The sequence below is a fragment of the Oncorhynchus clarkii genome, chromosome 10, assembly GCF_045791955.1.
Source record: "Oncorhynchus clarkii lewisi isolate Uvic-CL-2024 chromosome 10, UVic_Ocla_1.0, whole genome shotgun sequence".
NCBI classification, from domain to species: domain Eukaryota; kingdom Metazoa; phylum Chordata; class Actinopteri; order Salmoniformes; family Salmonidae; genus Oncorhynchus; species Oncorhynchus clarkii.
Genome location: NC_092156.1, coordinates 48173196 through 48185175, shown reverse-complemented (window position 1 = coordinate 48185175; position 11980 = coordinate 48173196). Strand labels below are relative to the sequence as shown.

Below are 11980 nucleotides of genomic sequence, written 5' to 3'. Positions count from 1 at the left end.
CCTATAAGGTCCATCAAAATCCAGCACTGAAATGGTAAGACTCGGAAGAGGGGCTGTTTTGTCTTTCATCCGAGTTCTCATCTTATGTGGTGCAAGTAATTACATTTGTTCATGTAAAGTCTATTCCCCAAAAAATGTGAATTGTTTGACGGTTTCTTCGAGGCATACTTATGAAGTCAGGTCCATCAGTTTGGTGTGTCTCTCATGCCTTCATCTTCAAATATGACCAGTGACCGGAACCATCGGGGCCTGTGGGAATGGTCACAAAAACCCTTTTTAGAGATTTATCGGGTCAGGAGGACCTCCCATTGTGACCACAGGCCCACCAAAGAGAATAAGCTGTGATTGGCTAGGGATAGCGCCAGTACAAATACTAACGCTCTGATTGGCTCATGACCGCTTTGTTGCTGCACTGCCTTCAGGGTCACTTAAGTTAAAGGAGTCTTCCTCCCCCTCGTCCAGCTGCAGACTACCAGATGAAATGCGCATCCGAGCCAGGGGGCCAGAGCGCACCAGTTTCCCTAGCCCTGGGCAGTAGTATGGGAACATGACGTCTGAGTCACTGAGGCTGATCTCTCCACTCCCTGTCCTGCTCCCGGCCCCTAGCACGCACACAGAGGCGGGCCGTTCAGGCATGGGGGACAGGTTAAGAGGGAGGTGTGTTGGGCGTGCAGGCGAGTGTCGGCGTGATAGGTGAGGGTAGTGACCTAGAGGGCGGAACTCTGCTGCTGGGGCAGAGGGCCGGAGGACCTTCACATCAGACTGGCTCCAGGAGCGCTTGGGCAGGCCTGCCTGGTAGCTGGAGTCATCACTGAAGTGGCCTGCCGTCTCCTCTCTACCAAATTCCCTCCGACCAGCACCACAACCAGCCAGAGTGGCAGCATACAGCCCCGGAGCGATAGCCATGCTTGGAGGCACGTTGTAGCGATGGCGCTGGCGCCGCAGACCGGGAGACAAGGAGGAGGGGTTGGAGAAACTGGAGGAGCGGATGAACTCGTCCAGGAGGGCGGCCTGGGGAGCAGGCCTTGGGCCGTAGTGGGACAGAGGCAGTGGGGCTGGAGCGTGGTCCAAGGAGAAAGAGGAGCAGCCAGACATGTAGGCCTGAGCAGAGAGGGGCAGGATGGGGTGCAGCTCCAGGCAGGGGTAGGGGTAAAGGTGGGAGTGAGGGCTGGGGTAGAGCAGGACCAGCTGCTGTGTATTGGCCAGCAGTCGGCCCCTCTGAGGCCCCTCAGCCACATTGCTGCTGCGGTTGAAGCTCTGCGTGGCCCTCTCACTGTGGCACCGCAGCCCCTGTAGCGCTGTGGGCCCTGGCTCAGCCCCAGAGAAGGAAGAGGAGCGGGACTGGCCGAAGGCAGAAGTGTGTGCAGAGTGGGACGGGGGGCCCTCCAGATCCATAGTGGTGAACAGCACCTCCACAGCAGACTGACTGTGCTTCCCACCCGGGGCACAGTCGGCATGGGGGAACCCACAGGTCTGCTCATACACCTGGAACACACACACACACCCTGATATCACTGACAGCAGATGTGTAACTTTCACCATTGTACATGACCCCCACCACATTCATAAATATTTTTTTTATCCCCCCAAATTGTATTTATCACAGTGTGATACAAAACGCGGCACCAGTGTGCTTTAGGACCATGCAGAAGCCTTATAGCGTTGGGAAGGCTGTTTTCCAGCACAGCGAGATGAACAGAGGCAGCTGCTTTCTTTTGAGCTTTTTCTCTGAGTTCCATAAGAAAGCAGAGCAGAAACTGTCTACTCCTTAGTTGATTGATCTAGCTGGCAAGGTAACTGCTGTTTGAAAACAATTATTTGCTCCCAGTGCTGAGCGAGTGGTGTAACTGACATGTTATGTTAGCTAATGTTTAATACCCTCTCGACTGAAGTGAATGAACTACTAGCAGCTAGTTAGCTTTCTAGTAGCTAGTAGCTACCACAGTCAGTTCAGCTTTAGCTAGCCTCTGTCAGGTGGCAGTATTTAACAGCTCTTGTGTGTATGGAAATGTTTTGTAGCCTTTGTTTTGTCCCGTTTCAACAGAAGTCAGTTTGATGTTGTACCATTAGCTAGAGCTAGCCAAAAGTGAACTAACTTTAGCTACTATTTTGGCCTCAATCACACTACCCCTGAATCAATGAAACCAGCAGCCAACCGATTGAAGACTAATATTCTGATGTTGTTTCAGAGCCATGTGAGTTTTTATTAGTCACTATAGCAATGTAACATTATTGATCTGTCAGTTGTCCTAGCTAATTCCCTACTTTTTACACTGACACGGTATAAACAGCTCTACAGGCAACATTGTCATAGTGCACAGTCAGTACACAACACTATGCTCATCATGTCTTAGCAGAATCAGATGGTGACAGGTGTCCCTGCAGCTTATGTGAATTTTGAGGTATAGTGAATGGATGAAAAGTTCCATCTTGAGTTGATGGGTATTCCGGCTACAGTCTGGGATCTGTGAATAATGATAATTTCAATTATTGAACCGTTGATTCTATTCTTGGATAATATAATGTATAAATGTACACCAAGGTAATTATTTGTGCAGGATCAGATGGTGACAGGGGTTTCATCAGGGTCAAGCAGCCAGGGAAGACCAGTCTGTGACAGCGCAGAGGTGAACTTTGCAGATACAACACTTTATTCTCTCAGTGCAGTAAACACTGGACGAGCCAGAAGCTTCAAAGATTGAAACTATTTTAAGGCAGTCTGACAGACCTTTAACGTTGATATCCAAACTGTATCAAGGGTTGATAGAGGCTTTTCCCGATGACACAAAACATGTCAAAGAAAAATGTGAGGAAGACCTGGGAGACGCTACTGATGATGAACGGATACAGATGTTAGAATGCCCAATCATGTATAATCTCAGACATAAATTACTGCAGTTTTTTGACCATCCAGTGAATCTGAATATCATGCATGTCATTATTCTGCTGGAGGTCTAAAACACAAAAGGGGACATATTTGCAGTCTTGTGAAGGCTGACTGAATTCTGGCAAAGAGTAAATTCTTTAATCTCAGCATGTCTACAGATTCTCACTGTTTTGGTTTCCTTATGTGGATACTGGGGGCTGGTATCAGAAGAAACTGTGTAATCTAGAATTTATAGAGGCTAAGAAATGCAAACGCCATTAATTGGAAGGTTGGTTATCCTCCCACAATGGATGGAAGAAATGCCAAGTTATGTATCGCTAGATTTGATTTATTACATGATTAAGGGTACACTGTGCAACTTTCATAAGGTCTGGATGCCTTATACGTAATACTGTACAACAAAAGGAGTCTGTATTGAAAACATGCCCACGTCAGGGGAGATACCTATTTAGGCAATCCCAAGGTGCTGGGCTGCTCAGTCCTGGCCCTGGGGGTCTGCCGTACTGTTGGTTGTAGAGGTCGACCGATTAATTAGGGCCGATTTCAAGTTTTCATAACAATCGGAAATCTGTATTTTTGGACACCAATTTTTTTAAACTAGGCAAGTCAGTTAAGAACACATTCATAATTTTCAATGACGGCCTAGGAACGGTGGGTTAACTGCCTTGTTCAGAGGCAGAACAACAGAGTTTTACCTTGTCAGCTCAGGGATTCAATCTTGCAACCTTACGGTTAACTAGTCCAATGCTCTAACCACCTGCTTTACATTGCACTCCACGAGGAGCCTGCCTGTTACGTGAATGCAGTAAGCCAAGGTAAGTTGCTAGCTAGCATTAAACTTATCTTATAAAAAACAATCAATCAATCATAATCACTAGTTATAACTACACATGGTTGATGATATTACTAGTTTATCTAGTGTGTCCTGCGTTGCATATAATCGATGCGGTGCGCATTCGTGAAAAAGGACTGTCGTTGTGAAAAAGGACTGTCGTTGCGCCAACGTGTACCTAACCATAAACATCAATGCCTTTCTTAAAATCAATACACAGAAGTATATATTTTTAAACCTGCATATTTAGCCAAAAGAAAGGTTAGCAGGCAATATTAATCAGGTGAAATTGTGTCACTTCTCTTGTGTTCATTGCACGCAGAGTCAGGGTATATGCAACGGTTTGGGCCGCCTGGCTCATTTGCCAGAATTTTACGGAATTATGACATAACATTGAAGGTTGTGCAATGTAACAGCAATATTTAGACTTAGGGTTGCCACCCGTTTGATAAAATACGGAACGGTTCCATATTTAACTGAAAGAATGAACATTTTGTTTTCGAAATGATAGTTTCGGGATTCGACCATTTTTATGACCTAAGGCTCGTATTTCTGTGTGTTATTATGTTATAATTAAGTTTATGATTTGATAGAGCAGTCTGACTGAGCGATGGTAGGCACCAGCAGGCTCGTAAGCATTCATTCAAACAGCACTTTTGTGCGTTTGCCAGCAGCTCTTCGCTATGCTTCAAGCCTATCAACTCCCGAGATTAGGCTGGTGTAACCAATGTGAAATGGCTAGCTAGTTAGCGGGGTGCGCGCCAATAGCGTTTCAAATGTCACTCGCTCTGAGACTTGGAGTAGTTGTTCCCCTTGCTCTGCATGGGTAACGCTGGGAGTGAGACCGAGTCAAGACTGAGACCGGGAGGGGGACAAGGGTTCCGAGACCAGAAAAATGCGGTGCAGGTCATACTGTTCTTCACATTACCGTCTCTGGTAAACACACATTATATCAAATATTTTATTTGTTAGTTAGCGAGCCAGCCAGCTAACGTTAGCTAGCTAACAGTACGATTTAACTAGATAAACTACTTTCTAACAAAATTTGAAATGTATAATATCTGAAAATGTATCTAGGTACACTCTCTTACCTGTAAACATGGATGAATGCTTCTCCCTCTCTGCCACAGATGCCATGGCTGCCCTTAGTTTTGAAGATGTAATCTGGAGACAGGTGTTTCATAGAACAGCCTGTATGTTCTCTTTTTGACTCCCTCCGCATATTTGAACCTTCGACCTACTAAGCTATCATCCTCTACTTCCACCGTGCATTCCACAGATTTCAAAGCTCTGACCTCCAGAAAGTGGAGAGGAACACTTTTGCAGTTATTTGTGCTATCTTTCATAAAAATCCACTTTAGAAATCATTACCTCCACATACTGAGCAGACCTTTGTTATAGACAGAAGCGTGCTACATAGCAGACCAACCCAAACTCATCTCTCGGCATGTCCAGCGCAGCCATTATCTCAGCCCATCATGGCTAGCGGGAAGGTTCCTGACTTCTTCTGTGGCTAAACCAACTAGGCTCCTAATTTAACAATTTGATTTGTTTTTACAGATAGCATACAAGTTTGTTATTAATGCGCATGAAAGTTCACATTTTCCAGAAGACATTTTCTGCCAAAAATGTCTGTTGGGATGGTGTCTGATGGTATCAACATTGATTTGGCTCACTTATACTTTGCATTGGCAAGATGGTGAAACCCATTCAGAAGTAGAGTACACAAAGTGCTGCTTGCTTGATGGCACATGTAATCATAAATGATTTATTTGGCCATAGAGTACGAGGCATGCGGACCAATTTAAGGGAATGGAGGTGGCGTGAAGTCTAACACATTGCAAGAAAATTCAGCTTCAGCAAGAACAGGAGTCCATTTGCACCTTGAGACACAGGAATGCATTTAGAACAGAGACTGGCACTGAGCCGGAGGTTTGAAACGCATACAGGAGGAACTGAACTGTGAGACACCTAGTTCTGTCACCTCAAAAGAGCATGCCTAAGGATATGTGGTCATACTACAACCTTACCTCATATTACAAACCTCCGTTGTCAAAACAAACTGACCAACAACAAAAAAAATGCAGAAGTAAGCCGTTGGAATTGACTCACAGGAAATCTCCTATTGCACTTGTGCATTTACAAGTTTGGTTTAGAGCACATGCAATTATGCTAATTGTTTATCAATCAAATCGCAATTGATTTAAAGTGTCTTTCGCTCGGTCTCAACACCCTTTAAATTCTGTTTAGAATAATAATACAACAAAGAAATCCATATAACAGAAGGCACTGTACCTGTTTGGAGACATCAGTGAGGAGGTCAGGAGAGGACCTGCACTGCCTGTTATCATAGTGGGCCTTGTAGAACTTCCTGGAACGTAGAGGTTTAGAAAGACAAGGGTTTATTGCTTTGCTTAACCATATTCAAGCAATGCAAACCTTTCTTTCTGGACTTAAAAACATCTTCAATGAAGATTCTCCATTAATTAAGATTGCTTTTCAGTCCAGAACATGGCTTAATCTGTGTTCGGGAAACCTTCCCAATAAGTGTTGTAACCTTTCAAAAGGCAGGTTCTTCCTCCCCCCTCTCCTGACACAGTCCAACAGTTGTTTCTGGGTCCTACCACTAGAGAGAGGGGTAGCACAGTGTTATCAAACTGAGTAAACGGTAAAGGCTTTTGACAAATGAATAAATTCCCCCTTACGTATCTAGTGGTCTGACCTGTATCTGAAGCAGGAGCCTTTACTGTAGAGGAAGGACTTGTGTCGGGACTTGGGCTCCTCAGAGAGACGGAAGAAGGCATGGTACTCTACACACGTCTTCCAGAAGGCCTTACACACATCCCGGCTGGCCATGGCTAGCTCTACCGTGTCCTTACGAGAGGGCTGACCACAAACACAAACACACACACATGTAATAGAGGTCATTTCTGTGGAAATAAAGCAGCATGTTGTTTGAATAAAACCACATGTAACCAACAAACAGACAAACACTCAGTCACACTTAACGTCTCAAAAAAAAAAAAAAACTCACCACAATCTTAGCATGGAGTTTAATCAAAAAATGCTTTCTTTTAAAACTCAATTTGCGGATTGAGGCCCAGCTGAAAGTGTTTATCTTGGTGTTGCCCTGGGAGAAGAGAGAAACATAGTTCAAGAGTATAAACTGACAAGCAGTCCAAATGTAAACCTCTGTAATAAATACTTCTCTCTTGGTTCTGTTTACTTCTTGGCATATCTGTTTCCAGCGCCTGTCTCTCTAAAAAAGACATAGTCCACACTGTACAATCCACTGTAATAGCATGCAAGAACATAGTATATTATACATGCCCTATGAACAACTCCTGTACATCTCATTAAGAGGTCTTTGTGACGAGCCCAGCCATTACCTGGAAGACCAACACTCCAGAGTGTGTGATGGCCAGGTTGATCTTGGTGCCCTCTCCATCATTGGCAGCCTGTGGGCGGATCCCGTACATGTCCAGCTTCCGAGCCACCTCTAGCAGCTGGCTGTCTGCCTCACCTGGTGTCTGGCCCCTGGAACACACACAGCACCAGCAACAGCCTACATTCACCTAACCACCAAACCCCCTGTCACCTCAACACGATGCGACAGTCACCTCACCGCCAGAACCATCACGCCTTCACACCTGGTAGGCCTGAGTCATTAACTACTTCAGTGAGCAGTGTAGGCCATTTTCTGCCCCCTCCCAGCTACCAGAGAGCCCCAAGCCTCTGACCCTTGAGCCCGGGAGGTATCTCTACCTGTGCCTCTTGTGGAAGCGCAGGATCTTCTTGTGGAGGCACTCCTGGTTGGGTACGTAGTTCTTGGTCTCTAGATGTTGCAAGTCAAGTTCCTCCTCGTAGTCACCTAGCTCTGCTACAAGTGTAAGGAAAGAGTGGAGACATCACCACAAACACAAGCCACTATTATGATAAAACTGTAGTTCAATTGTAATCATGATCATATTATGTGGCTTTACTCTTCAACGACAAACCCCAGGGGTTCTACTTACACTGCAGTAAATGTGAGACGAGGAGAGCAGCGCTGTTATCATTGCATGTAAGACTCCCATTGGACAAATCCTGTTTAATCTGCAATGCAAACAGGTACCTGCAAGAGGGAACTTGAATAAGCTTGAATTTGTCTTGAATAAGCATCATGTCTCTCTGTACCAAATAAGTTCCCTTAGTCAAGAGGTCCAAACCATTTGTATAGCTGGGGCAAATGTCAATTGGCACAACCTTTTTCAACAGAAGAACAAGAGAGAGTGACCTACCTGGTCAGTTCTTTCTGCAGCTGCCCTGGGTCTGGGGGGAAGAACTTCACTATGAAGCGGAAAGTTGGATTACTGGTGTCTGTAGGAGAGAGGAACAATATCCTTGATGCTCATTCCCCATTGTTTTAGTACGACAGATAGCATGATTCAGTCCACATAGCAGAATTCACAAGCCTTTGCATAAATTACAGTTGAAGTCGGAAGTAAACAAGTTTTTCAACCACTCCACACATTTCTTGTTTACAAACTATAGCTTTGGCAAGTCGGTTAGGACATCTACTTTGTGCATGACACAAGTCATTTTTCCAACAATTGTTTACAGACAGATTATTACACTTAGAACTCACTGTATCACAATTCCAGTGGGTCAGAAGTTTACATACATTTAATTGACTGTGCCTTTAAACTGCATGAAAAATTCCAGAAAATGATGTCATGGCTTTAGAAGCTTCTGATAGGCTAATTGACATCATTTGAGTCTATTGGAGGTGTACCTGTGGATGTATTTCAATGCCTACCTTCAAACTCAGTGCCTCTTTGCTTGACATCATGGGAAAATCAAAAGAAATCAGCCAAGGCCTCAGAAAAGAAATTGTAGACCTCCACAAGTCTGGATCATCATTGGGAGCAATTTCCAAACGTCTGAATGTAACACGTTCATCTGTACAAACAATAGTACGCAAGTTTAAACACCATGGGACCACGCAGCCGTCATACCGCTCAGGAAAGAGGCGCATTCTGTCTTCTAGAGATGGACGTACTTTGGTGCGAAAAGTGCAAATCAATCCCAGATCAACAGTAAAGGACCTTGTGAAGATGCTGGATGAAACAGATACAAAAGTATCTATATCCACAGTGAAACGAGTCCTATATCGACATAACATGAAAGGTCGCTCAGCAAGGAAGAAGCCACTGCTCCAAAACCGCCATAAAAAAGTCAGACTACGGTTTGCAACTGCACATGGGGACAAAGAGTGTACTTTTTGGAGAAATGTCCTCTGGTCTGCTGAAACAAAAATAGAACTGTTTGGCCATAATGACCATCGTTATGTTTGGAGGAAAAAGGGAGAGGATTGCAAGTCGAAGAACACCATCCCTACCGTGAAGCACGGGGGTGGCAGCATCATGTTGTGGGGTTGCTTTGCTGCAGGAGGGACTGGTGCACTTCACAAAATAGGTGGCATCATGAGGAGGAAAATGGTGTGGATATATTGAAGCAACATCTCAAGACATCAGTCAGGACGCTTGGTCGCAACTGGGTCTTCCAAATGGACAATGACCACAAGCATACTTCCAAAATTGTGTCAAAATGGCTTAAGGATAACAAAGTCAAGGTCTTGGAGTGGCCATCACAAAGCCCTGACCTCAATCCTATAGAAAATTTGTGGGCAGAACTGAAAAAGCATGTGTGAGCAAGGAGACCTACAAACCTGACTCAGTTACACCAGCTCTGTCAGGAGGAATGGGCCAAAATTCACCCAACTTATTGTGGGAAACTTGTGGAAGGCTACCCGAAATGTTTGACCCAAGTTAAACAATTTAAAGGTAATGCTACCAAATACTAATTGAGAGTATGTAAACTTCTGACCCACTGGGAATGTGATGAAAGAAATTAAAGCTGAAATAAATCATTCTCTCTACTATTATTCTGACATTTCACATTCTTAAAATAAAGTGGTGATCCTAACTGACCTAAAACAGGGCATTTTACCAGGATTAAACGTCAGGAATTGTGACAAAATGAGTTTAAATGTATTTGGCTAAGGTATATGTAAACTTCCAACTTCAACTGTACTTGCAACTTACTTTTGACTTGCTTGGCCAGGGGCTTTAGCAGTTCCAACCACATCTGGGATTAGAAATACAGATCAGATTAGCATCCAAAGCTTGGAGTGACATCATTTAGTGTACCTTCTTTGTTCACACTTTATTTGGATATTCCATCTGTAGATGCTCGACAGATGGTCATAGTATCAACAAACTATCTGTTGATAAGCAACTGCTTGCTGGAGTTAGCACGGTGACTGAAAGTCTATGGATATCTGCTAGCATGTTAGTTAGCATTGGCTTGCAAAACAACCTCGAAATTTCTTCATACTGGACAGAGAGACATAAGAATGATACCCACAAGTTCATCTGACTCTGGGGAAGTACATCAAGGGCCTCATTGCCAAAATTCTGAAGTATCCCTTTAAGGTTAGGGTTAGGATACGGTTTAAGGTTAGGGTTAGAATAAGGTTTTAGGTTAGGGTTAGGATAAGGTTTAAGGTTAGGGCCAGTGGTGGAAAAAGTGCTCAATTGTCATGCTTGAGTAAAAGTTAAGATACGTTAATAGAAAATGACTCAAGTAAAAGTGAGTCACCCAGTAAAATACTACTTGAGTAAGTCTAAAAATATTTGGTTTTAAATATACTTAAGTATCAAAAGAAAATTAAATTGCTAAAATGTATTTAAGTATCAAAAAGTAAAAGTATAAACCATTTCAAATTCCTTATATTAAGCAAAACATTTTTTAAATTGACGGACAGCCAGGGGCACACTCCAACACTCAGACATATTTACAAATGAAGCATTTGTGTTTGAGTCCGTCAGATCAGAGGCAGTAGGGATGACCAGGGATGTTCTCTCGATAAGTGTGTGAATTTGACCATTTTCCTGTCAAAATGTAATTTGAGTACTTTTGGGTGTCAGGGAAAATGTATGGAGTAAAAAGTACATTATTTTCTTTAGGAATGTAGTGAGATAAAAGTAAAAGTTGGCAAAAATATAAATAGCAAAGTACAGTACAGATACCTAAAAAAAGAAAACTAGTTAAGTAGTAGTAGTACTTACTTTACACCACTGGTTTGGGCTAAAGTTAGTATAGTCAGTTGAAATGTTAGTGATAGTCTGTAAGCGTCTACAGATGGAGAATCCAAATCATGTGTTACTCACTCTTCTTTTCATCCCTTAGTCAAACCTACATTTGAGGTACAGAACAGTATGTGTTCTACTGAATGACTTACATAACTGCCACACTGGTGACGGAACTCAAGGCCAAAATACTCTTTTTCCAACAGCTTCAGGTGCCCACATACTTTGTTGTAGAAATCATTTCCAAGGATCCTTTGCTGTAAACAGTAAACATGAAAGATACTTTGAAGTGTTCATTTGGCATTTTCTTTACAAAAATAACAACGTAGAGTAATTCAGCGTACACGGATCACAACCAGATCTGAATCATTATTTATTTCCCCCAACTAAGCTGTGTGAAGATGAGGAGTTTTGACATGACCTGACCATGCATTTCACTGCAGAATAAAGAAAGAGTCAAATGATGAGAGGTAGGCTGGAACGAATGAAGGCGCTTTATGTTCAATATCCCAAGGGGATGAGGAAATCGGGCCACCTTAGACACTTTAAAACCCTGCTAACTCAAAGCTGCCCTGCAGTCATTCACATTCGTCTGTACTGGACCACTCAGCAACCTCTTCTTTGATCCACTTATTGTCCCTTCACTCATGACATAGATGCACAAAATGCCCCATGGCTTGGATGGAAAAATACTGCATGCGGTCAACAGGGATAATGGGGTTTTAAAAGGAAGTGAAATGCATTGCCAACAGAGTACAATTGGAAGAATAATCTATTTATTTAACTGTAATAATAAAAATGATAACATCTGAATATACTTATGTTTACAATATGCAGAGGTATTTCCGTTGACAAAAACACATAAGGCAGTGACGGTCTTTTGGCCCGTGTGTAAATCGATGAATACTTGTGACTTCTGGTCACAAGTTGACTGGAATATAGTTATGAAAAATACACTTCTCACCTCAACCTCAAATATGCTCTCACTGTCATCCAAGAAGATGACCCGCAGTTTGAATGTGCCCTCTCTTTGTTTCTTGCGAACAATGACGGCTCTCAACTCCTGAGTTCGGTTGGGCTCGTGTCCACCTTGGCTCTCGGTCATCCTCACCCACTCGTCACGAGCAA

The 11980-nt window shown here is 43.4% G+C and overlaps 1 protein-coding gene across 1 annotated transcript; it reads right to left on the bottom strand.

Moving 5' to 3' along the window:
- Window positions 1–87: 87 nt before the first annotated feature.
- On the bottom strand, window positions 88–11980 carry LOC139418686 (FERM domain containing 7). The gene is made up of 12 exons (XM_071168331.1): window positions 11817–11980; window positions 11005–11109; window positions 9806–9848; window positions 8000–8078; window positions 7736–7833; window positions 7485–7599; window positions 7109–7256; window positions 6754–6849; window positions 6442–6605; window positions 6277–6345; window positions 6015–6090; window positions 88–1485 (listed from the first exon to the last, which is right to left on the bottom strand). Exons 1-12 carry the CDS (start codon window positions 11955–11957, stop codon window positions 391–393), a joined length of 2229 nt encoding a protein of 742 aa, XP_071024432.1. The 5' UTR covers window positions 11958–11980; the 3' UTR covers window positions 88–390.